At 32.7% G+C, this 27,711-nt stretch overlaps 1 protein-coding gene across 1 annotated transcript in view; it reads right to left on the reverse strand.

Moving 5' to 3' along the window:
- LOC129219334 (importin-5-like) overlaps positions 1 to 27,711 on the reverse strand; it is a 140,280-nt gene that overhangs the window by 96,337 nt on the left and 16,232 nt on the right. The window contains exons 3-5 of the mRNA XM_054853694.1: positions 23,110 to 23,302; positions 15,005 to 15,107; positions 6,644 to 6,737 (exon numbers count right to left, since the gene is read on the reverse strand). Coding sequence (XP_054709669.1) covers positions 6,644 to 6,737; positions 15,005 to 15,107; positions 23,110 to 23,302 — 390 coding nt within the window. The remainder of the gene's footprint in view (positions 1 to 6,643; positions 6,738 to 15,004; positions 15,108 to 23,109; positions 23,303 to 27,711) is intronic.

Genomic DNA, 27,711 nt, shown 5'->3' on the forward strand with positions numbered 1-27,711 from the left:
TGTGCAAGAACAGTTGAAATGATGCCCCCTCCCCCTCGCTGATGCCTTGCGTTTGACACACAAAACCAGCTGCACTAGACAGGGGAAAGTGAAAAACCCTTGCGGTTCAGTAGACACGATACCGAAACCCAATCAAAGTCAAATGATTGATGAATGATTTTATTCAGGGAGCCATGTTGCATTTGAAATCATAGTCCAAGCGAAAAACTATCTCGGTATAGAGATTTCAATCTTCTTGCATCTTGTAAATATTTAAATATTTTTGAAAATCGGAAGTTATTTTGATACAGGCTACCTTAAATTAGCTTATTTTATGATTAATTTCAATGATTGGATTCATTTTTGTTGATCCATGCTTCCTTTGTAATTGTACATCACGGAGAACTGCACCTGAGATTTTAATCATTTTGCATCTTGTACATATTTCGATATTTTTGAAAAATGAAAGTTGTTTTGATGCATGCTACTTTAGAATAGCTTCTTTTTTATTTTAATTTTAATACATGAATTTGCTTTTGAAGCCATGCGAACTTTGAAATCGTACTTTGCTCGAAAAATTGCATCTCTTGATAGAGATTTCAATCCTTTTGCATTTTGTAAATATTTTAATATTTTTGATAATCAGAAGTTATTTTAACACAGGCTACCCTATATTAGCTTATTTTATTTTTAATTTTAATGAACAGATTTATTTTTAGAACCATGGTTCCTTTGTAATCGTATTTCGAAGAGAATTGCATCCCGTGCTTGAGATTTCAATCCTTATGCATCTTGTACATATTTTGATGTTTTTGACAAGCGAAGTTTTTTTGACATATGCTACTTTAGATTAACTTGTTTTATATTTAATTTCAATAAATGAATTTACTTTTGGAGTTATGCTAACTTTGAAATCGTACTTCGCGGAAAATAGCATTTCAGGCTTGATATTTCAATCTTATTGCATCGTGTAAATATTTCAATATTTTTGACAGTTGTAAGTTATTTTATGACAATCTATTGTAGATTAGCTTATTTTAAGTTAAATTTAAAATGATTTATTTTCGCGCTTCCGGACCCATGCTTCCTTTGTAATCGTACCCTTACAAGAGTCAAAAACCCCTACTGCAATGTAACAGCAGGCAAACTAAAATCAAACACGAGAAAGAGAGAGAGATTCAAAAGATGAAGTCTATAAATACTGCGTACCTGATTAGCATAACTGTGTTGTCACATGTCTGCCATGTGTGGAAAGAGACATGTACAATTCATTTTAGAACTTCATAGAACACGATAGAACAATCATGACGTCATCTTATCTTCGGATGCCGGAAGGTGAAAGGAGAAATTCCCGGTTGGTTTTCATTCATACCGGAAGTTGTTTTATCGCAAGATTGCTTAGCAAAGTGAATTCGTTACGTTATCATTACACCGAGAAAAACATTCACAGTAAGTTTACATTTACATGATTATAGTTGTTTGTAAATTATGAGATACATATAATAAATTACTGATAATATATAAAGGATAAACTTATGTTTATGGAGGGGGGTGGAATCCCGCACGGACCTTTGGATTGCCCAGGATTTAGATTTTGTGCGTGTTTCGTGCAATCCCACGCTTTAATTCAAATCCTGCGGATTATGTTCCATTTAAGAGAAAAGGTGTCAGTACTAAAATTTGGCCCATGTGGTTCTCCAGGGAGATTAAAGAAGCTCTAAATTATAAGCAAGTGGCTTTTCGTCAGAGTGCAGATAGGCTCCAGTATTGTAAGGCAAGATGGAATTTTAAGTATTTGGTATGGATTTGGAAAAAGGAATTAGAGCAAAGGCTAGCAGAAAACCTTGATGGGAATTCTGAAAGATTTTATGCTTACGCTAATTCTGGGAAAGCTCGAAGTAGTCAAATTGGGCATTTGGTTTATGAGAATGGAAATTTAATCCAAAATGATAGGGATATTGCTAATGTTCTTAATAACTTTTTTTCCCAGTGTGTTTACGATAACTGTATCTCAACAGTTGATACTAGCTATTATGCAGCTAGAGGGTTTTGTGTTTTTCAGGGAGGAGGTTATATTTCATTTGAAAAAAATTAAAGCAACTAAAGCTACGGGACCAGATAATATTTATCCAAAAATTTTAGTTGAATGTGCAGAGGAATTAGTGGATGTTATTTTACATATTTTCAATGCTTCTTATAACTCAGGGACAGTTGTTGAACAGGGTTGCCACTCCATTTTGGAAAAAAAATTCCCTGTGTTTTCCCTGCATGAAAATGGCAGATTACAAACGAGCAAACATTGATGTTAGAAAATTAGTATCTTGATAATTTCACCACAGGAAATAAAATCGAAACAATAAATATTTTCATAAATAAATAAGAATTTGTAATAACTAAAATAATAGCATGGTGATTGAATATATTTAACTTTTTATGCAAGGTAAAAAAAAAAAACCTTCTCTTAACCATTCATTACTTGACCTAAAAGTGTAAAAGTTAAGCAGAACAATGAATATTGATGACTAATTTCATACACTTTAAATGAAATTATCATGAAATTCAAAATACATGTTAAATGAAACAATAAAAAGATTGTTTTTATGATCAACATTTTCCTATTTATTCTTATATTTCTTATCTTTTCTTTATTTCTGAACTTCATTAATATTGTCAATACTATTACTACTACTTATTTATTTTTTTTATAGTTTTGGACTTAGTTTTTTGCAATTTTCAATTAAAAAAAAAATTCTCTGTATTTTCCAGGTTTTTGAGGAAATTTTCAAAATTCCCTGGATTTTCCGTATTTGTTCATTAATTTTTGGATTTTCTGTGTTTTCCTTGTTTCTTCAGGTTTCCCTGTGGCGTGGCAACCCTGTTGAATGTGCAAAGGATCTATGGGATGTTACTTTAAATATTTTCAATGCTTCTTATAACTCAGAGACAGTGCCAGAGGACTGGAAACTGGCTAACATAACGCCGCTCTTCAAGAACGGGTCTAAAGGTAATGCTGGGAATTATAGACCTTCAGTGGTTTGTAAGACTTTTTAAACCTTGATCAAAATTAATATTATGAATTTCTTAGAGACTAACAGTATTGTAACGGATTCGGTGCGACTTCCACTGTCTTGTAATGAAAACACAGTTCTTGATAAAAACACAGGAAATTTATTTACACTATGTACAGGAAAGATTGTCAACAACTGCTAAATTATTCATCAGCAATTAAGCAATTATCACACAATACCGTAAACTCAATGTTTACACACGTATTTACTTCCAAATACGAAAACAACACAGCGAAATGCCTCGCAATAAACAGAGCTAATACGCTCTCAGTTCGAATTCTCAATCGAAACTCCCTTTTTATCCATCGCTAACGGTTTATATACACACCGAAAAGAAATCTCTCAAATATTCCACACACTTCTGGAACATAGTAGACCGTTATCAAATTTTCTCAATGAACAAAAAGGAAATAGGGGGGTCGTATACTTTAGCCATATGAAAAGGGGTTGTATATTCAATACGGGAAACTATTTACAGGTTACGTTACTACAATAATTACTATTTACAAGATTTGTAACAGTATGTTGACTAGTTTGCAGTATGGGTTCAGGAAAGGTAAATCTTGTGCTACTAATTTATTGCATTTCTATGAGAAGGTTACCTTGGCTTTAGATAACAAAAAGTGTGTGGATGTTGTTTATATTGATTTTCAAAAAGCTTTTGAAAAGGTACGGCATGTTGCTCTTCTCAGCAAATTATCTGATATAGGAATAGGAGGAAAAACTTTACTTTAGGTTAGAAATTGGCTGACTGGAAGGAAAGAAATAGTAGTTGTGAGGGGATTCATTGTATATGGAGTGATGCTTTAAGCAAGGTTCCTCAGAGTTTAGTTTTAGGGCCTCTTTTGTTTATTATTTTTTTGAATAACGTCAATGAGAATGTTTCTAGAAGCATGAACAGGTTAAAAACAGCTTCAAGAGGATTTAGATTATATTACTAAGTGGGCAGATAAGTGGGGTATGGCAGATAATGTAGGGAAATGTCAAGTGATACCCTTAGGTCATGGAAATAAACATAAGAGTTATCGTTTACAGGGTTCACTCATTACCCAGGCAGAAAATGTTATGGATCTGGGTATCTTAATAAATCAGGATTTCAAGTTTAGTCAACAGTGCAGCATTGCAAGTAACAAAGCCAACAGAATGCTTGGGTTTATCAATAGATCTATTTCAAACAAATCTAACAAGGTTCTTTTACCTTAATATAGGAGTTTAGTAAGACCCTATTGGAGTAGGCCATACAGTTTTAGTTGCCTCATCTGAGGAAAGATACGTGTTGGAAAGGGTTCAAAGAAGGGTAACTAGACTAGTTAGGGGACTTTCAGATTCAGATTATGATACCAGACTTAATAGGCTTAATATTTATAGCTTGCAGCAAAGGAGGATCAGAGGGGACAAGATTCAGTCGTTTAAATTTATCAAAATGAATGATGATAATGGATTAAATTTTTGCACCGAAAGGAGGACAAGGGTTCATTGTTTTAAGCTATTCAAATCTCAGGCTAACCTGGAAATAAGGAAAAACTACTACTTTAGTGCGGTTGTGGGCACTTGGAACAGCTTATCGGAAAAGGTGGTAATGAGCAAGTGGGTGGATAGCTTTAAGAGGGCCATTGATCTTCATTGAGGACTAATAAATTGACTAGGACCAACATAGCTGGGCCAAGAGACTGTTGCTAGTCATCAAATTTGTATTTGTATAAATCTTAACAGAGAAGGATGTGAGACGGGTAGAGAAAGTTACCAGGGTAGGTTTTCTTGAGGTAAAATGTTCTTTCCTACCCTCCCCCCACAAGCCTTTTGGAAAACAAAGTGTATAACTTTGACTGCCAACCATTACTTGGAAGGAAGATCTGATAAAATACATAGCACAGAACACTTCAGGATCCTCCTATAAACAATGTAGTGCTTATGTAATGATCTCGAAGAAAGGGAGGAGCTGAATTGATATTGGTCAAAACAAATGGCAGCGTAACTACTGAGCACTGAGTGACAGATTTAGACTGTCCACAGCACCCACAAGGTCGGAAAAAGAGTTAACTAAACACAGCCTCTGGGACTGCAAAACAGATAAGCTTGGTTGAGAGCAAAACCACCAGACTACTGAAGTGCTTTGAATATTTGGTTTTAATCTATTTGCTAGTCCCTGATAGTGACAAAAATGTGTGAAAGAAAATGAAATGCCACTTTCAATAGAACATTGATGGCTATTAAAACTTCAGAATTCCTACCATGTTACCCCATTCACATTTTCTTCGTCAGGCTTTAGATACTAACAAGAACTACAGTAAAATTTCATTACAAAATATCTTTTTTAACAAAATAAATTTTTGGTCCCAATTCAGTTTTCATTACATTGTTTGAATTTTATTACAATGCCTATTTAATGCAGTCCCATGAAGAACATTGAAACAATCCCTGGACATTTATTTGAGGAGCAAAATTCACTTTCGAGGAGTAAAATATATGAAAACAGCAAAGACCAACATATTTTAAAGCTTCAATAAAATAATTTAAAAAAAGAAAAAACAATTCCCCTGATGAGAATATTTATCAAATGCCTTGAATGAAAAACGGTTTATTTCTCTGGGTGATAAAAATATTATGAGTTTTGAACAGAGATGCTATAAGTAAAATGCCATAAGAGAGGAAGTGGAAACAAAAGAGAGAAGTTTGAAGATAGTTCAGTTCTAATTATTTTCAATGTGGTGAATATATAGCTGCAAATCATATATAACACTCAAAACTTAGAAGAAAGTATTGCTTTAAATATTGGAAAATATTATTTGAATTTTTTTTTCCTTTCATCAAGACTTAAGTCAAATTTTCCTCAAATTTCACGCCTGCATTTTTTCAGAACTTTACAATTTTGTATCACATTTCCAATTTCCTGTAGGTTTTTTGATATCACTATGGTAAATATTTCAAGAAAGCATTGCTCTTTTCAGGAGTAGGGAGCAAACAAAAGAGTTAACACCAAAAGTCAGGAAGTTTTAAGGGTTCTTAGAAGAAATAAGTTATTTTCAGGTTATGCGCAAACCCTGTAGGTACCATAGGGATAATTGTGACCTTGACATTACATACTAACTTTTCAGTTCAAAAACACTTTTAAGAAATTTATTTCTTCGAAGACAAGCAGATACTAACTAAATGTAGTAGCAATAATGTGTACAGTATACAAGAAAAAATGAAAATTATACAGAAAAAAGATCAATTATAAGGTGAAACAAAAAAAGCACTTAATTTAAGTGCTTTTTTGCACTTAAAATAAGTAAATAAGATTCAAGGGCTGTTGTGCCGTGGTCTGAGTGTTGTTACTCCAAACATTTTGGCTGCATCTGTGGCGGCCATCTTCAGTGTTTGTGTGGTCAAGATTCCAGGGAAACGACTTCCTACCAACTGAAACAGCATGGAATCTTACAACATTATTGACACCGACCGTTCAACAAAAAATTCCTTTATTCTTACAAAAAAGCACTTGTTAGAATTTAAATTTTTTTATTTTTTCAAATCTAACAAAATGCATCTAAAGCCATTCAGTTGATATTGCAAATTAAATTTAACACAGTGAAGAAAAATAAGCGATTAAGACTTACATTACTTTCTTGATCAGTTAAACTTCGACAAAGCATCTGTTGAATAACTTCAAGATACCTAGTTTGCTCATTACCAAATACTCCAGGCACTGATCTAAAAAACAAAAATACCCCTATAAGCAATGGTTTGAACACACCACAGGAATCACATGCTTGAAATTTAATGGAGCATACTTAAGATTTTCGAAACACAATGATTATGTCTGTACAGGTGTGAAGTAACTTTCAATACTTTTATAAAACCCATTTAAATGTATTGAAGCAAATGTTTCATACTTAATTGCTTTATATCATCATACATATTTTTATAAAAAAGATTTAGAAGTGACGTTTGCCAAAAAGGAAAATAAAGGATTTTTTCAAAAAAAATATAGGAATTTTTACCAAAATATAGGAACTTCATAAATAAAAGAGAACAGGAAGTACAGTACTAAGTCTGAAATTTGGAATGTTGTTCCTTTTTCAATTTCTATGAAGAAAAAAAAAAAAAACTACTATGGGTATGAGCCATAGATCCAGATGATTTCTAACGTCACTTATAAAATTAATGTAATGTCACATACAAAATGCAGAAAAATAAAACATAGGAAATAAAAATGTACCCTACCAAAATCATTAAAGAAAAAGGAAACATGAGCCTGCAAGCCTTCTAAGGCTGATGATTTTTCAAGACGAATAAGTCATCTTTCCCCTCTCTTTCCTTATAGGATTGGGAAACATCAGTGAAAACGTAGCAATTTATAACCTTGAAGAAGATCTCAAGTGAAGAGGTGCTCATCTGTGGATGCAGCTTGATACCAATGAGGTTTCAGTATAGTTAAAATAGTTGGTATTTTACGTATTCTGACAGTAAAGATTCTATTGTAGTTTTTGCCTAATTTAACTTTTTTTTAAGTGAAAATACAATTTTATGTTTTTTCTTTTTTCTTCTCAGAAAAAAAAGTTTAAAAATAAAACAATAAAAATGGGGAAAAAAAATCATGAATTTGGGACTTTTTGTTGTATTCCATATTTTCAAAATAATTCAGCATTCATACACATGGACACTTATTGCTGCTCTAGTTCAAGACATCTTTAAAAAGTTTCATTTTGAAATTTTTATACTGAAATATAGAGTACTTCATGTTTTATTAAGTTCTACATACAGACATGATAAATTTCAATGTTCTTACTCTCTTTCTTTAATTTTTCATGGTACATCCCATATTTTACAGTGCAGAACTTTTTTTAAAAATTGTTTTTCTCAAGACAGCAACTTTTACCACGTCTTAGCATTTAAAGAGTTCAGTGTGCTCTCGTTTTACTTGCAAGATCACTATTCCTGCAACCGTTGGGCTTAGATGCAAAAATGGTTAACATATAGTGCAGAGTTAAGATATGGAAACTTGGAAGCAAAAAAGAAAGTTAGTGAAAAAATACAAAATCTAACTGTTTATATGGACTCTAAGTCCCCTAACTTATATTTAGGGGAATAATCTTCAATGAAAAATTGAAATATTTGCAACCAAAACTCAAGGAGATGTTCGAGTCAGCAAAAGTGTCATTCTTTTGAAAATCAAACATATTTATTTGTGAATGACAATTTGTATGTTAATTTACATAATTTAAGCTTTAATATTCATTGCACTAATAACTTATTCTAAAGTGTAAATATATTGATACTAGTGATAGGCCATAATAGAGTTCTCATTATCGAATCACTTTATTATTCAGGATCATTCCAGAACTCTATTATTATGAGTTCTCGATTATCACATCTCGAGTACTCGATTATCACATCTCGAGTTCTCGATTATCATTATCTCGAGTTCTCGATTATCACATCTCAAGTTCTCGATTATCATATCTCGAGTTCTCGTGTTATCACATCTTGAGTTCTCAATTATCACATCTTGAGTTCTCAATTATCACACCTTGAGTTCTCGATTAACAGGTCCCGAGATCTTGAATATCTCATTCCGAGTTCTCAAGCGATGGACTGCTCAAGTTCTTGATTATCACTTTCCGAGTACTCGAGCAATCAACTGCTTGAGTTTTCGCTTTGTGAACTTCTCGAAATGTTGAGTTCTTGAGATGTCAATCACTCGAGAGATCAAATGCTCGAGTTCTCACTTTGTGAACTTCTCGAGGTGTTGAGTCATGGGTGCAAGTTTGGTGATGTGTTAAAGACAAAAAATATTTTGAGCACCCCCCGTCACCCCCAGAGGCATGCACAAAATTTATGAACATAAATGTTGTAGATTTTGACTATGGCAGTTTTGAAATCTGTGTTTACCTTGAATTTTTTGTTTTTGACTTTTCAAACAACATTGACCTAGTTTAAATTGTAATACTTAAGCATTTTGATATTGTAGTTCAAAAACCATAAAAACCACCAATAACAGGGGGGTGGGGGGCCTATTTTTTTTAAATAAATGTCCAAAAAATGCAATGATGGGCCATTTTGGTAAAGTTCAGGGAAAGGAGGGGTTCAGGGACTCTCTTACATCAACCCAGGTAGCATTAACTCATCCGATTTTGCTCAGCCGATCCTCGACTCCTCCTAAACTCATCGCGTAATGTACGCTGATATCGTTGCGATCAGAATCCGAGAACGGTTTATGATGAGCTGTTTTTTATCGGAAAACTATATCGTTACGATCAAATTTTCCGATGAAAATTTGCCGAGCTGTATTTCATCGGAAAAAGAGATCGTAACGATCGAATTTTCCGATGAAAATTTGCCGAGCTGCATTTCATCGGAAAAAGAGATCGTAACGATCAAATTTTCCGATGAAAATTTGTCGAGCTACATTTCATCGGAAAAAGAGATCGTAACGATCAAATTTTCCGATGAAAATTTTCCGAGAGAAATTTCATCGAAAAACGAAATCGTAACGATCAAGTTTTCCGATGAAAATTTGCTGAGCTACATTTCATCGGAAAAAGAGATCGTAACGATAAATTTTCCGATGAAAATTTGCCGAGTTACATTTCATCTTAAAAAAAGTAGGTCGTTTAAATTTTCCGATAAAATTTTTCCCAATCTAAAATTTTTGGAAATCTCCCAACTGTTAAAATAGAATAAGTTTTATTATTCGAATATCTGACTATTGATCAAACGTAAGGCTATACGGATCAACATTCAAGTTTGAGAATCGGAGGAAAAATGACTGAGACTTTGACTCCGAATCCGACTCCTGGATTTTGGTAGGGTTTACTCCAATTTGCTGCAAAATCAATTCAACATTAACTCCACGATTCCAACGCCGATTACCTCACTGGAATTGCGAACAAAATGAGACTCTGGCTCTTGAATGATTTCTCTCTATCTCCAAAACAATTCCACTTCGTTCAATTTGACTCCCAAAATTACCGACTCTTCACTAGCTAGCGCCATAAGTATATTCACTGAATAAAATTCTCACTTTCCGTTCAGAAATCTGTCATGGCCTTGCCACCATGGCGCCACAAATGATTTTCCATTTAATACATTATTTTCCGCCTTGAAGCGAGCATAACTTGTCTAGTGGTTAGCATATGAATCTCTTATTCCAGAGGTCTAGGGTTCGATTCCCGGCTAGAGCGACATTAGTGTTACATTAATAATTAATTAAAGAAGTTATTAAAAAAATAATATATATTAAGTAATTCCCAAATGACGTCATCCGAAAATACCCCTCCTGCAAGTTTTCTTCCCACTGTTAATTTTTTTTCCTCCTGCTCATCCCTATATCGTAGTTGTTACTACTTCTCATCGTATTTTCATCCTAAATTCATCGCCTCGGAACGACACTGCTCGTATATTGCTCCAAATCTCATCGGTATCGGGAGCAACATTCATCGGATTCCGATGATCGGATTCTACTATTGCCGATGAGACATATTGGAGCAATTTCCGATGAAAACTCATCGGAACCCGATCATCGGCCGATCAAAGTTTGATCAGATTTCGATGAACGGCCGATCATCGGCCGATGAGCTGATGCTACTCGGGAACTTTTTCAAACTGATAGTCCCAAAATCAAAATATTGGGCAATCTTCAAAAAATATTATAGAAGGGGGGGGGGGGCTGGCTCTCCCCGATACTAAAGCATTGAAATTGAAGCTTTAAAAATGAAATCCTATTTGATCTTTTATAACATTTATACATTTTTTGCATAAATGTTATGAAAGTGCATTATCGAAGGTATGGTGTTCAGGAACTCTCCTCGGGAATATTTCGAAATTGAAGTTCCAAAAACAAAATTTTAGACGATGTTGGATGATGTTAGGGGTAAAAGCGTTCTGGGCTCCAAACCATTAGCTTTTTTGCTGATCGTAAACCTTTTTATTGCAGAAAATCTCTTGGGACATAAGATTTTCACTTTTGCAACATAAATTAGTTCTGATCGGAAAGTCTGACAGCGCAAACAAACCAGAAAAGAAAGAAAGGTGGGGGAAGGGTATGGGCGATTAATGAACTTGCACCATGTCCCTCCCCCATCCCCCCCACAGTCTTCATTTGTAAAAGAATTCTTTATATGTAGCAGGTGTAAAATTAGCAATAAAAAAACAGCTTATGTGAAGTAGATATATATTTTAAACGAGGAACGCTATCCAATATTCATTAATTAAAAAAAGCAATTGGGGAACTGAATTCTCACCCAAGGGAAGGCCCCAAATCATGTCCCTCAAAAGGCACTCAAATACAGCCTAATGTAGCGTTTTTTTATATTTCAGCATTAAAAAAGTTTCAGAAGAGATCTCCCGAACCCCTTCCTCTAAATTCTTCACAAATGTCCTTAATTTGAGTTTTTAATTCTTAACTCACTCAAAAATAGCCAAAATAGCACTTCAATATTTCAGCATAGAGAAATTTTTGGGGAAGAGAGCCGCCCTGCAAACGCTTTCCCCTAAGTTGACAAAATTTGACTAAAAATTTGTGGTTTCCCCTTTTCATCACCGAAGTTTTTAGAACTGAATTTTTAAAATTTATCAAAAGGAAGCCTTTGAATTAATTCCCTCTTTTTAAGTGCCTCAAAGATTACCTAAAGAGAGTTTTGAATACTTTAGCTTTAAAGTGGGAGGGGGACTCCAAATCTCACCCTCTATGTTCATTAACAATGGTCTAAAGTTGCTCTTTATGACTCCAGTTTTGGAATTTCGCCTAAAGAGAGCCTACCTCCCCTCTTGACATTGCCAAAGACAGCCTAACAGTTTTTAAGGCTTCAATTACAAAGATTTTTCGGAAGAGGGTCCCAAATTCCCTTTCTCCTTAGTCATTTAGGTATAGCCTCAAATAGTTTTTAATGCATCAGCTAACAAAACATTTTTAGGTTAGACCACCGAAACCATCTCTCACAAATTCATCAAAGATTGCCTAGATTAGTGTTTTTAAAACTTCAGTTTCTGTTTTTTTTTAAAACCTCACCCTCCTCACTTTTACATCATTAAAGACAGCCTAAACATTTTTGACCTTTTTTTTTTTGAGTTTACAGAGAAATCCTGAAACACTCCTAGCTTAAAAAATGGTCTAAATGGAAAGTCATTTCAATTTAGTGATTCTTCAAGACTTAGAATATTTTACCAGAAACATGTCAAAGATGCAGGAACAGTTGCCCATCGGTGTTTCAAACCAGCTTGAAATTTTCCTCCCAACATCCCTGATAGTTCCTGTTTTACCTGGTATGTGGAGGCCCTCCGATGTGGCGTTAACATTTCATCCCATCAGCAATCACTCTATCAGTGATTCAGATTCACCTCGAAGACAATTCAAGAGCACACATAATTTGCATTTATGCGTGTAAAGTTTGCAAAAAAAAAAAAGAAACGCAAATGAGAAAAATGAAAGGATAATTGAAAATAGCAAGTGAAAAATAAAGATGAAAGGCAATCAACTCGAAAAAATAGCGGGCAACTCTGTGGTCTGCAATGCAGTGAGTTGGAAATAACAGAGCTACTTAAAAAAAAAGTCAAACGACGTGAGTCTAAAAGTCTCCTCCAAAACCACGTTGCAAACAAAACAAGCCCATGGTGGAAAAATCGAGAGAATGTGGAAGTTTGTGGTTATGGAAAGGTCCAATAATTAAACAGGGATGAGTATGGTCAGAGAGCAAAAAGGAGGAAATCCAAAAAAAATTTTGTTAAAGGGATGATATCTAAAACCGCATCAAAAAAGAACCTGGAAGTCATGATATTCAAAAAAGAATGGCTAACTTATCAGTTTTGAAGGTAATATGAATTTATATAAGTAATAATTTTGTACAATTTGCTGCATTGTACCATTTCTCGCAAGAACGTTTATTTGTAAATAAATTTATATTTTGAAAAAGATGCAACAATTTGTAACCCTTGATTCCTTGAACAAAGGGTTGGGGAGCCAGAGGTCAATCTTGGCTGCATCACACAATAGTGTCAACTTTTCATTTTTTTTAGGGAAAAATACATTTTTTTTCATTAAAAACATTTGAGTTTATAGTGTTAAACGAGAGAAAACATAAATTTTAAAATTAGGTCTGTTTATAAAGTAAAAATTTATACAACAGAGGGAAAAATCCAAAATTCTATATGTGGTAGAACATACTTTTCACAGTAAGAATTGAAAATAATGTATATAGATAATTAGTTATCGTTTTCCTTGCAATGGAACCCAAAATTTGTTTTCAAAAACTTCCTAATATGATTTCAGAATCAAAAGAACAACTGGCAGCTGCCTCATTTAATCATGAAATCTCAAAACTTTCAACAGGCTCTTAAGCCTAAACCATTTGAGATTTACCATAGATATTTTTTACTTTCTTAAATGCACAAAAAAGTAACCATGCCAAGTTTCAATAAAATTCGAGACTGTGGGAGCTAAGCCACATTTTTTGATTGACTTTTGCATTTTTTCTAAAATAAAATAAAGGTATAGAAATATTATTGAAATGATAAATAAAATAAGCAGATATAAGGTGGCACCTAGTAAAAAACCACTCAACATTAAAAATAATTGAAATACTAGCAGGAGGGGGGAGGGGCTCTGTAGGATTACATACCCCCTTAGACTCCAAAGACGTTCACCCCTCCCCCATAATTTTGGCAAGTCGACGCCCCTGTTCTGAATATAATTTTCAAAATTTGTGAAATGATCTAGAAAACACAAAACTTGGGTCCCTAAGTGTGCATTATAATGATCTTCTGTATTACATAAACATAGCACTCAACGTAATGAAACTAAAAGGAGTACTTTTTATTTTTTTGGTTGAGTTTGGTTGCTTGAGTAATTTATTGAGTCTAGCTGCCTAAATTAAGGCATCTGCGTCATTATCATAGTTTGTCTTCACTCATGTACACCATTGTTTCAATAGAGGCATAAAAATAGAAAAATGTCTTCTAACAACTTTTTACCATGTACAGTGCTGGTAATGGGTAAGAACTGAAATTTGGAGTGACCTGACTTTTGCATATTTCTAAAACAAGCAGGGATTATTAAACATTATTATGAACAATAACTAAACTTGTAATATATAATGAGAATAAAATACAATTTTTGATTTAAAAGGGATTGAATTACACAGCAAATTCAAGTGAGTGAGTTTTACAGAAGCAAATGCTTTTGGATTTTTCAACGCATAAAAAATTGCGATTGGCAAAAAAAAAAAAAAAAAAAAAAAAAATAACAAAATTACATTCCACTTTAAAAATACTTGGGCAAGGAAAAATTTTAAAGCTTAGAAAATTTTATTTTTTACTACGAAGAATAATAAAAATTCCCGTTTTCGAGATAAAATATGTAAGTCGATCAACAAAGACTCGTAATAAACTTTTTATAGGTAACTAAAAAAAATCAAAGCACAGAAAAGTACTTATGCACATCTAGTGGGGTAGGTGATGAATGTATTGTGAAAGTTTAAGGGTTATGACGACAATAATGTGACACTGATTGCAATAGAAATACATGTAATTTAGTTTTTGTATATAAGAAAATGGAAGCAATGTGAGATAAACAAATAGGACGCTGCATTGAAATTTTGTTTTTGCCTTAAAAAATTAGCAGCTGCAGAATATATGATGTTACAGGAAGCTTATGGAGTGTTTGTACTTTCCTATAGCACAACTAGAAGATGGTTCAAAATATTTTAATGATGGGACCTATTTCAAAGGAAAGTGGAACAAGTGCTCAGGTAATTTCTGCAACAGAATAAAAGAACAGCATTGTTGCTGAGATAGTGGAAGAAGATCATTGATTCAAGTGTGCAAGACATAGAGGCTATTTTGAAAAAGGCCATCAACACTTGGAGGATTAATAGAGTTTGATTTAATTAATTATATGACCACTGTTTAGTGATCAGTCCCTATACAGGTGAATCATTTGTTACTGGACCCAAATTTATCATAAGCTCCCAGATTTTACTTACGCAAACATAGTTAAAGCCAATTCTCTCAGGATACCCTCCGGGGAGCAAGCAGAATCAAATAGAAATTTTAGAAACTCTGGCCAAAGGTTATTCCCATCATCATCTACAAACAAAACAAAATTATAATGTTAATTTTGGAATATACATACATATATGCTATGATGTAAGACAGAAATTGGAATAAGTCTACTTTCACTTGCTGATGCCTTAGCTAGGTGAATGTTGGTACGCACTGGCTAGTGTTAACATCAGATTTTGGATGTATTTTTTTATTATTTTATACATTATTTTTATTAATTATATTATTTTTTCTACTGTAAATAAGATAAAGTTTACAAACATGAAGGACCCTAATGATTGCCATAGCAACTGGAATATTTATAGCATCTCCTGCAAGTGTGGACTTGGTTATGTTGGACAGACTAAACTTGCTCTCAAGCACCGTCTGAAAGAGCATGAAAATTATGTTATGTTCCATCGCTCTGCATTGTTGGACTTCTGGCCAGTTTTGATTTTTCATCTGCAAAGATATTTTGTAAATGTTCCTTTGTTTATGACCTTGATTTCTGGGAAACTTACTATATTTGAAAAAATTCTCATTCTCTTGTCAATGATTTTTCCAGCACTCCATTTTTTCATGATATTTGGAAGCAATTTCTATAATTGCTTTATCGGTTTCTTCTTTGTCCCTCACTCTTTATGTCTCCTGGCGACCTATGTTCAAGCCGTCCGGAACTTCCAGTGACGTCTATTTCCTTCTCATGAGAAGGGAGGATCGCTGAGAAAATAGTCGGTAGCAACATTTCATGCTACGTTTAAACCCTCTAGTGAGAATTTTCTCCCCTTCGACCTGCAACTCGAGACGGGGAAACGATTGACCAATAAATGACTCCATAATCTCATCTCCAAACAGCTACATGTGTTTTATTAGTTTAACTTTTTAACTTAGTCAACTTTATTTCTCTGTAATGGAGAATCACAAAGGCGCATTTTAATAAGAGGGGGGGGGGGGGTCCCTCTTTACACAGGGGTAAATGAATTTTTCATTTACTATTTTTTAGTTGACTCCTCTGTGAAATGAAGAATTTACGAAGAAAGTAATACTTTATTGAAGAAAGTAATACTGGAGTCATTAGGTGTAACAAAATACATACTTAACTCACTGGTTGCGAACTCAAGGGAAGGTAATATCGCGGTTTGTCCAGTAATTTTTCGTTGATGGGATCAAAAATTTACATTTTTAAAAATATGTGTTGAAGTACCTAGAAGAGCCATATCGATCCCAAGCTATTTGCGAAATGCTAGATTTATTTCTCAGCTTATAAATAATGCAAAATGAAAGAAATCACAAGGTAATTTCTTGGCAAAACCATAATGTTAATGCAAATGGTATGCAGTATCAAAATATCTCAGCTGTATCATGACTTTAAGAACAAATCAGCAACTGCTTTGACATTTGCAGACAAATAGTTTCTGAATACTTTAATTAAGCTTATATGTTATGAAGCTATAATTTTCTCAATTACACAATATTTTATGGTTAAAATGTAAATTAATTTAAACAAACTCAAATGAGGTACGAGTTATTTAATAATAGGCTTGTCAGATTTCTTAAATGTTCAACCGGGACACCGAAATGGATGGTCCCTCCTCCCCCCCGTGTCAAGTATTCAAAAGGGGCTGATTTTTGGAGTGTACGGCAATTTACTCTCAATGCTATGAATAAATGGTTACTAACTATGAACATAAAACAGATGTAATAAAAAATGACAGAAGCAGATAAACTATGAACATTTCATTTCCAAGATGTAAATATTTACAATTTGAGCTAGAAAAAACACTTTGAATGAGGAATAAAAAATTTAACACTATTTAGATATACTTTTATTTTGTAAGACTTTTTTAAAGTCTTTTTTGGTTTATATCTTGTTGTAAAAATCCTCACAAACTAATCCGGTTCTAATTTTATAAGTCAATGTAACAAATGATAAAGTAATCTTTCTAAATAATCCTTCACACTCAATTATTTTTAAACCTTTTTGGTGATTTATAAACAAATATTGGTTTTTGTTACAATGCGTTATTTAAATGAGGGTAAGGGTATCAGTATAAGCAAATATAAAAGAGGACTTTTGCATTAAATGGAAGAATAAAATTATGTAACTTCACCCCCCATTAAATATTCAATGTCTGTTTAAAAACTCAAAAAAAAAAAGGGGGGGGGGAATAAAATAGATGCATGTACTCATGTATGCACATTCAAAGTAATACTTCTTAAATTCATACTGTTTGACACTTTAAAAAATATAAAATGTAGAGTTTGGCTCTTTATAAAAAAAACTTTGATGGTTTTGTCAGTGTCAGGTATTCAAAATCTGAAGAAAACTAGTGTTTTGAAAGAAATGATATTCACAATGATAATCATAAAAAATAGACTTCAGAAAAAGCACTTAGTTTGTACAAATTCGTTTAAAAATATTTTATTTTTTAAATGGAATTGCAAAAAATAAAATAAAATAAAAAATAAAACAGTAAAAAGAAGTTTTTAGCAAAACAGTTTTATAAAAACCATACTTTTGCTTTGTTTTGAATTTTTTTTGAGATGGTTTGTACCCAAAAAACCCGCCCTTTAATTATGACTATGGGAATCAAGAAACATCAGTTTAAAGTAATTAGTCAGAAATGGAAAACAATCACTACTTACAAATGCGAATAAATTAACTGCAAAATATTGAGCATTAAATCGGCAGAGAGACTAGGAACGATTAATTGAAAAACTAAACGCTGCAGGAGGTGTTAAAAAAAGTGAAATCTTTGCAAAAGATAAATAATTTTTATTATTGCTACCGATTTCAAATACACTCATTTTCTAAGAGTCAATTGATGTTATCAGTTTTAAATTTACAGCTTAAGTTAAGATGTATTTATTAAACTACTTTATAGACGAACAACAGTGCCTTTCAATCTCTTAACAATTACATTACTTAGGTGGAAAAAATACTTAAAAGGCACACAATTTTATTTCCATTAAGCTATTGATACCATTTTGTTTAGCTATTTGTTTATATTTGTCATATAAAGCTAAAGAAAATTCTTGTAGGTTAAAAGTCAGTTATAAATAACTGACTATTTGGAATTATAGACTGAAGTTTTAAAAAGCTTAAAAAATCATGACGCAGAGTACTTTGCTTAATGATTTTCATCAAAAGAGTGTCAGTCAAAGCGAAAAATCAGCATAACCAAGCAACTTCTTGCTGCCGAGTAAGAGTAGTCACCCACTTTTCCCCTGCCTTGAAGTTGTCGCCAGGTAAACAAGGTATCGAAACTTAAACGTGTGTTAGAGCGTAATGCAAAACTGCAGCTCACGAGAAGTGACGTCACGCAGGAGAAAAAACTGGTTTCCTCTCTAACGAGTTTCTTCTGGATACTTTGAATGCAGATCGCCTGGCTTCTGATTGGTTGTCTCTCCCCCTTGCTCTGAGCCTGGGGTTGACATGTCGTTTGCTGATTGGTTGTTTGTTGTCTTGTGTCCTGAATTCCTATTTGGTTGGTCCTCTTTGGTATAAACACAGGTGTCCACGTGGTCGTTGTCGGTTCTCTCACGACTTTCGGTTACGTTGGTGAGCTTTTTGCAATGATGAAGAGGCTCCATTGTAGCCTTGAAATAGCTATATGCTGTATTTTCTTCAAAATTTTTGCTTTATTTATGTTGGTTTTTCACTTTAATCATATATAGGCTTATCATTAACAAAAGGTGTCAGGAGGGGACCTCCGGGCTAGAAGAAATTGATGCATTTACATATGCTCAGGCATGGTTTTGGTTGTTTTTCAATAAACTTTAAATTGAGTACATACCTTTGCTCTGCCCTATAGAAAATTTTGAAATAACTGGCCGGTATGTGTCTATCTATAAAGTATAGCTTTGCTTATATGTCTTTCAACAAACTGACATGAAATAAAGTACAAATGAAAATTACCTACAGTGGAAACATTGACAAATTATTTTGATTTTTTTTTCAAGTTCAACCTAATGATTCAAATTCCCACAAATATAACAGTTGTTAGGTTCTAATACAAGTTTCCACGGTCAAACTTGTTTATAACAAGTGTAAAGGGACCATGGTATTTACTCGTTATAACCATGGGTGTAAGTTTGAAGTTTGATGACGTGTTCAAGATGGAAAATATGTTGAGACCCCCCCCCTCCCCCTAGGCACGCATGAATGCTTTGAAAAGTTTTCATAGCAAGAACTTGCTTGGATTACGTAACACCTGACAATGATCCTCCACTCTTACAATACTCATGCAACACAACTCTAGATTTCTCTGAAGAAGATTACTTTTGTTGATTGAAGTATATTCTAAACTCTCTTTGAAACGTATTGATAAATTCCGATTTTCTCATTTTTTGATACAAAGAGAATGTGCTAGATCTGGGGCTATCTTTTTAAAGAGATCAAACAGATGGTATTAAAGGAAACTTATTAAATTTTTCGGCAATAAAGAAAACAAGCGTGAGATAACTTTTACTTGAATTAAGAAATAGAGTAATTTTTAAAAATAAATGCAGTCCGCATAAGCATGCCTTTCATTTAGCATTTTATAATCAACTAAAGCTATGTGTTGATTCACTTTAAAAGTATTAGAAGAATGATGTGTAATATGAGCTCCAAACTGTGTTGCTTGCATTATGAAAGGAATCCAAACAACTGCTCATACTAGTACCAGGTACAAACCAGGCTATTTTTTAACTATAGTGGCAAAATCATTATTAGTTCAGAGGTTTCATTTAGTTTTGCAATGGCTTTGTTGTTACCTAAATGATCTGATTCATACTGCCTTAAAAATTGACTTATTATGACTACTTTGAGGAAAAATAGAAAAAATTTCTTTTCAGTAGGAATTACATATTTTTTACACTTGGTAACAGGACGAGCAATTATTTACATTCTGTTAATAATGTAAAAAACACTGTTGTACACACATTATATAAACATTGCACACATCATTTTTTTTTTCGTTTTGAAAGTAAATTGACACATAGCTTTCAATGCTTAAAATAAAATGAAAGGCATGCTTGTGCAGACTGTATTTATTTTAAAAATTTACTCTATTTCTTAATTCAATCAAAAGTTCTCACACTTTTTTTCTTTATTGCAGAATGTAAGTGAAACTTATAAAATTTTTTTCAATATCTTCTGTTTGATCCTTTTAAAAAGATGGCAGATAGGACACATCTTAACAATATGTCAATAGAAATGTTTTTAACACTATTATTTTTAATGATTAACTATTGATACAAATCAATTTTTATCCTTAGACATTCCAATATTAATTGTTCTGAAAAGTTTCTGGTTTTTTAAAAAAAAAAAAACTCAGAAGTGCTTTAAAGTAATAGAAAACTTGAATTTTCTGCAAAAACTTTATTTTTTTATTTCAAAACAACACCCTTCTAATTTTTTCTACATAGGAGAATGATTTAAATATGCTACAAAAAATATTTGACGCAGATCATAGTTGATACTCTAGAGATATGACTTATTCCAATGGAAAAAGCATAAAAACCAAGGTTGGCTTTCTGGCAAAAACTAGTTTTTGCTGTGACAGTGGCAATTAAACAGGCATTACTGATTGTATGCTCACTTATATGCTTCATCTAAATCGTTTGTGATTAAAATTATCATGTGCTACAAGAAGAAAGTACCAGAATTTTGCTTGCTAATATTAACCTAGTTTTGTACTTAATGTCACAGCTTTGCAAAACAAATTGGACCCATTTTTTAAACTTATTTTTCCAGTCAAATTTGTACCACTACCTCAGTCACTACAGGGTGGACCTTTTTCACAAAATATGCAATAGATGAAAGTTTCACGAACATTGCTTGTTCCTTGATGCATTGCTTGCTAGCTCTTTTGTTGCAAGAATCTTCTTAAGTTTCTCATTTGTGCATATTAAATTGAGAAACTGTTTAGAATTTTGAAACCACCTTTTCTATGAGGCAACTGCAGGGTCCAAATAATGTAACATTTAATTTTGAATTGTGATAATATTGTAATTAAATTCTGCTGTGGTGAAAAATTAATTATTTTTCCATGTATTTTCTATTGTACTTCAATAATTAATTTTTTGTCATTTTGTGAGTTTTTGCCAGTTTCTGCCGCAAATGTGCCAGAAAGTGGCTTTTGCCATGCCGATTTTAACCGGCTTCCACCAGTGGTTTTAACCAACTTGGCTGAAACTTGCCAACCCTGATAAAAACAGACTTTAGGTAAAGAGTGGCAACGCCCAACTATTCACAGAATACCTTCTGTTGTTTACACTGAAAGAGAAAAGTATTAGCTTGAAATTAATACCAAATTTAGCTTAATTGGTTGAAAAATAACGAAATTCATGAGATTTTTCTAAATTCATGCCAAAACGGCGACTTCAAAAACAGGGTTCATACTTATTTTTAAAAGTGAAAATTAAGGATTTTTTAAGGACACACAAAAAGTTTTAAGGACTCATCGGAAATAATTAGATAACTTTAGGTACACCATTTCGAAGTTTTCCAGGGGGGGGGGGGGTCAAGTACTTGATATATATTATATACACACATACACAAATGTATAACATTGTTTCTTAAATGCAGGGACAGGCGAATTGATTGTGATGCCCCAATCACAATCAATTATCAATGAACTATTTTTTAAAATTTTATACATCACAGGGATAAGTTATCAGAGAGCAAAATGGAGGAAATCAAAAACGAAAAACTCTAACTCCTGAGTTCTTATGATAAAGGGTTGATTGAGCCAGAGTTCAATCTCGGATTCATCCCTAAATAATAGCAATTTTTCATAATTTTTAGGGAAAAATACCTTTTTTTTTAAAAAAAATAAAAACATTTGGATTTCAGGGGTGGAAGATCAAAATTTCATTTCTGTATTAGCTTTGTATCAGTAAAAATGGCAATTTTATATCAGAACGAACAGTTTTGTATCAGTAAAACGCCGGTTTTGTATCAGATGAACTCGCTGTAAATGTATGATTAATCGTAATACATTCCTAATTAGAATCTTAATTTAGTTGTTTCAAAGCATTTTAACATTTATCATATTTTTATTTATAGCATTTACATGACACAGACAACAACTATAGCATTTAAATTTAAAAATGTCTACATTTATTGCATTCAAAACTAAAGAGAAAAAAGCCCCTTTAATAACATTTTTATAAACAGATTTTAATTTTTGCAAAAACAGAGGGGGGGGGGATGCTAGTATAAAGGAGTGAGATTCTTTTTCACTTTGTTTTTTTTTTTTAAACAGGTTTTGGGAATTGATTAGTTGTTTAAACTTGAAAAGTAAAGTTTCTTGGTGTCAAAAACATTTCTTTACACAGAAAGATTTAAAAAATAAAATAAAGTTTTAAAAATTGCATAAATTAAAGATTTATTTAAAAGAAGTAAAAGTTTTTATGCCTCAACATGTCATAAATATAATTTCGAAACCACATTGATAAGTTATTCACACATACACAATCTAACTTATAAAACTTGTTTATATTTTTTCATCTCACATCAATATCTGAAATTTACTTTTAATACTTGAATTAAAACTATCTATTTGCAATGACGAATAAAATCTTGAAAGAAATTAATAAATAAGTAAACTTCAAACTTTAAACACTTCAAGAGTACTTAGCCCTTTGAAGATTTTAAAAATCCTTAAAATAGAAGCTAAAAGTATTCCAAAATTTTAATTAACAACTATTCTGCCACATGCTAAGCGCAACAGTCGTATATGCAGCTAAGTTCAAAATGAGAAATTGCCTTTTGAAGTTTGGGGCCTCCACGTATTTGATTCAAATGCAACTTTTTCAGATTTTTTTAAAAAATATTTCAATGACAAATGACCATAAAACATTGTGTTTTGGTGAAATATGTAACAAAGCACCAGATGACCGAAAACTCAATTTTGATGAAAAGTGCAGATACCACTTTTGTGCTTAGCACACCTTGGCTTAATCGTTTACTAAGAAAATATGTGAACAAATCACAAACCATGCAATGGTTCTTAATACCGACTAGATAGCAAAAAAGAAGGAATAATTACAAGCATACCTATGCAGTTTCTTGCAAGCTCAGAAGCAACATCACAAGTCTTTCTTCTCAGATTACAATTTACACCTTGCTGGATTCGATGAAGAAGCTGATTTTTCAATTGGCACTGTTCATCGGGCGACAGTTTTTGAACAATTTCTTCATAATCATCACAGATAATTCTTCTTAAGAGAGCGGCAGCTAATTCTGCTTGCTACAAAAATTGATTTCAATTTTGAAAGTAAATGATAATTTAAACACAGATGTGTTTAAAATTTAGTATTTTCCCACAAAATAAATACCTATAACACTAATATAATCATATCTATATCATTAAAATAAAAATTAAAAAGCATTGAAACCTCAAATATGCTACCGTATTTTCAACAAAGCACATGTTTAATGATGGCATGTTTCAAAATGGAAGATTTTTACTGATATGTACAAGATATATAGTAAACTCCCAATTATCGGCAAATGGATTATCCCGAGTCATTCAACTATCGGGAACCTGTATTTTCTCAGCAAAAAAACAAATACCAATAGCTGTTTCTTATTGAAAAATTGCAAATTTAAACTCGGCTAGTTTTGTTTTATTTATGTTTTGTGCTTTCTTAATTGTACATACTTGTTCTTTATTGATGTTAAGTTGTATTGTACAAAAATACAAAACATTTTTACTGTACTGTATATATTTGAACTGTTTGTAGAAAGTATTTTGTGCATCAATGCAGCTAAGTTTTTGAGGAAGGACATTTTTATCTTATTTGTCCCTTATTTTAGCCTTTTTGCAATTTATTCGTGGTAATTGTGCCATCCAACTATGTGAATAATTGGGAGTTTACTGTACATTTGACATTCTCCATTAAAAGTTCATGGAATATTTCAATCTTCAAAATAAATCAAAGTTTTATAAACAGGGTTCCCACTCCTCTATCAAAGCAAAAAAAAAAAAAAAAAAAAAAGGACTTTATAAGGACCTTTTAAAAATAATTTAAGAACCTCAAAAATTAACACGCCTTAGCATTTTTCAGCAGAAAAAAACACTGAAAGCATTCATCACTTGAATGGAAAGGAAGATTTTTTTTTTTTTAAATTACTTTACAAAATAAAATGTATTAAAAACTCAAGAAAAGCATGATTCTTTTCCCCAACAATTCCAAGACAAGAGGACTAGAGGCATTTTTAAATTAATTACTGTACATTTTAATTTGAACTTCAAGTGTAAGATGTACCAGTATTTTTGATGCAAAAACTTGCAGGAAAAAGTGCATCATGCAGTTCCGAAAATATGGTATATAGTTAGTGCAAGGTTAGAAATGTTGCAAGAAAATGAAGTTAATGCATGGGGGGGGGGGGGGGAACATGCTGAAATGGATTTCACTAAATGACTAAGAGTTCTAATTTAATATAGTATAGTTTTTAGTATGATTAAAATAAAAAAATAATTACACAGAAGTTAATTAATCATTACACTGAATTACATACCCCAGGGCCGAAATTCAGGGGAATGATGCTTCCCCCCCCCCACATAAATTTCTCAAATCATTTCCTTAAAATTAGACTGAGCAGGATATTCCTGCCCGGGAAAAATTCACTATCTTTTATGAAAAATAATTGCTTGTAAAAAATTTGGATACATTTGTAAGTAAACACAAAGTTTCAAACACAGACTTTTACAATATTGGAATGCCAATTCAATTTTAACCCTTGATATCAACAGGGTAGCCACAAAAAGAACAAAATCCTTTTCCCTAATTTCTCAGTTTCCAATTAAAATTTTCATTCACTTAAGGCTATATTTCTACTATTCCTTGCTACTTGAATGCACCAGCTTTTTATACTATTTGAGGCATTGATTATTTGTGTATCAAAGTCAGCAACCATAACATGGAATGAGTTGAGACTGCTGCGGCAAGCCAGGCTCCCCCATCTGCCACTTATGTAACTTCCAGGTTGCGTGGATCTTATCCACGTGATGACGAATGAGTCAGGAGACACTGTGTTTTTCCTATTTCTTCTCGGGGAATTATGGAACGCAATATTTGATGTAATTAAGAGAAATTACCGAAGCTATGTATTTCATACTTATGGCACAAATATAGTACAACAAACTCTTCGATACTTCTCATGATCAACATCTTGTAAATAAAAGTCTTATTATTGATAATTACGGAGTCAGATTTCTTATCAAGAACATCAATTCTGTTCATAACAACAAAGTGGTGACCATGGACACTGGATATTCATCAATCTGAGAGTGTTTTACTTCAATTTTGACTGACGATTCGGCAATGTATACCAAAAGCTGCTACTATTCTAGCACCCTTAGTTCAATTTCTAGAAAGGCACAAAAATAAAAGAAAAATCTTCATTCTAAAGCTCACAAAGAATCTGAGCAACTACAATGGAATGATGGAATTACTCTTTCTTTTCAAAAGTCAAAAGAGGCTACACTATTAAGACACCCTATTCTTGGTGCTATAATCAGTTTTTTTGTTGACGCTTCCGATGTTGCTGTTGGTGGTATCCTAATGCAACTTTCCAAAAATCAGTGGAAACCCATTGCATTTTATTCTTCTCAGTTGAATAAATCTCGACGAAATCGGTCAACCTATGATCTTGAATTATTCGCTATTTTTTCAGCAATTGAGAAATTCCGACACATGGTTAAAGGTTGTATGCTTGTTATTTATCCAGATCAAAAACCTTTTACTCTGCCATATACAGGACCTCACCTCTCATGAAGATAAAACATTTGTGATAAAAATTAAAGACAAAAATGTCACAATTTCAGTTGACAGGCTAAAACCTGCATATATGTTAAAAGAACCAGACTCAATAGACACGTCTGTACTATAATCTCCTATGCAACAAGAAATTCCAGAAAAAGAGCCTATCACACGTACAACTCGTAGTGGCCGTCATGTACATTTCCCCAAAGACTTGCAATTGTCATGTAAATAATTATTTTGTACTACGCAATTGTATCATTTTATCACTAAAGTTTCTCGTATTCATAGTCATGTTATAATATTCTGTAAGTTAATGTGTCGAGCCGGGCTCCATCTGCCGCTTATGTAACTTCCGAGTCTTATCCACCTGGCGGCGAATGAGTCAGGTGACTCCGTGTTTTTCCTATTTCTTCCTGGCGAATCACGGAATGCAATATATGATGCAATTAAGGGGATCGAAGCCATGTATTTCATACTTATGGCACAAGTATAGTGCAACATACTCACTGCTCTTCAATACTTCTCATGATCAACATCTTGTAAATAAAAGTCTTATTTTTGATAATTACAGAGCCAGATTTCTTATCAAGAACATCAATTCTGTTCATAACAACAAACTGCTAAGGTAAGAAATATTAGCATAATAAATAATTCTCCAGAAAACATGTTGGTTAAATTAATTAAAAACTGAATTCTAATGTATTAATAGAACATTTCTGCATTCATTTTCTTAGTAAATGGTTTCAAATGAAAATGGAAAAGAAATGCAAAGATTTTAAATAACTTTCAACATATTTAATTCATGGAACTTACGGTTTGGTTACAAAAATCCTAAGAAAGGGTTACTTATTTAGTATTGTGCAGTGAATCTAGCATTGCAGTAGCAGGAATTTCTTTATGCTTTAATTTGCCACTCCTTAAAAACAAAAAAAAAGGCAGAAATTTTTTAGCCCTCAGTGAAGTCGGAGACTGTGCTTCAGTCCCCTCTAAATCTATGTTTTTCTTTTCCAAGGAAAGAAACAATTACTGAAAATAAAAAATGGAAAAAAAAGTACAAGACGGGTGCCAAAGATTGCTTTCAAGGACTTACGCTCCTCACCTAGGCTATTATACTTCATTCCAGTCTAACTTGGAAAGCTAGGCGAACCGAATTGCAGCCCTTGTCAAGGAAACAAGGTTACTCTACATAGGGAGCGTGCCAGTCAGCAAGGCAATTTGCCGAATTTAGCGTGGGAAAAAAGTAATTTAAAATACCAAGAATGAAACAACTATTCTTTAATTTTTCAAAGAAATTAGATTTGTCTCAAATATATCTCATCATATTTTTATTACTAATGAAAGGCTGTAAATGAGATTTCAGTTTGCAATGGCAGAGAGCTACTGGTCAAAAAAGTAATTAACAAATAATTCTGAATGATTAAAAAATTAGCAGGAACACAAATTAATAATAATAATTAGAAGAAGAGAACCATGCTCTGACAGACGCATAGTCTGTCTCTGGTGATTTCTTCATTCGCTGATAAAAACCACGTGCCCAATTGTCAAAATACTGACCTTCCAGTATATGGGTCATTCTCCAGAAAACATAACTTCTGAATGCGAATATTTTTCAATTTTGAAACCTTTTGTTTTCTTTTTTTCAATCTTACATGAAAGTGTTGCCTACTAGAAGTAACCATAAAAAACGGCCCAGCTGAATTCCAATTATTGTACTCATAAATAAAAAAATTAAAAAATACCTTGTTCACGGAAATTTAGAAAAAAATTAAAAAAAAAAAACAGCCACACAAGGTGCGTGACATGCTACGGAGGTGAGAATTCACATGTTGTGAACCAAAAATATAATAAAATAAAAATTATTATTAAAAATTGTTGTCAGGTTTAAATA

The sequence above is a fragment of the Uloborus diversus genome, chromosome 3 (genome assembly GCF_026930045.1).
Source record: "Uloborus diversus isolate 005 chromosome 3, Udiv.v.3.1, whole genome shotgun sequence".
NCBI lineage: Eukaryota > Metazoa > Arthropoda > Arachnida > Araneae > Uloboridae > Uloborus > Uloborus diversus.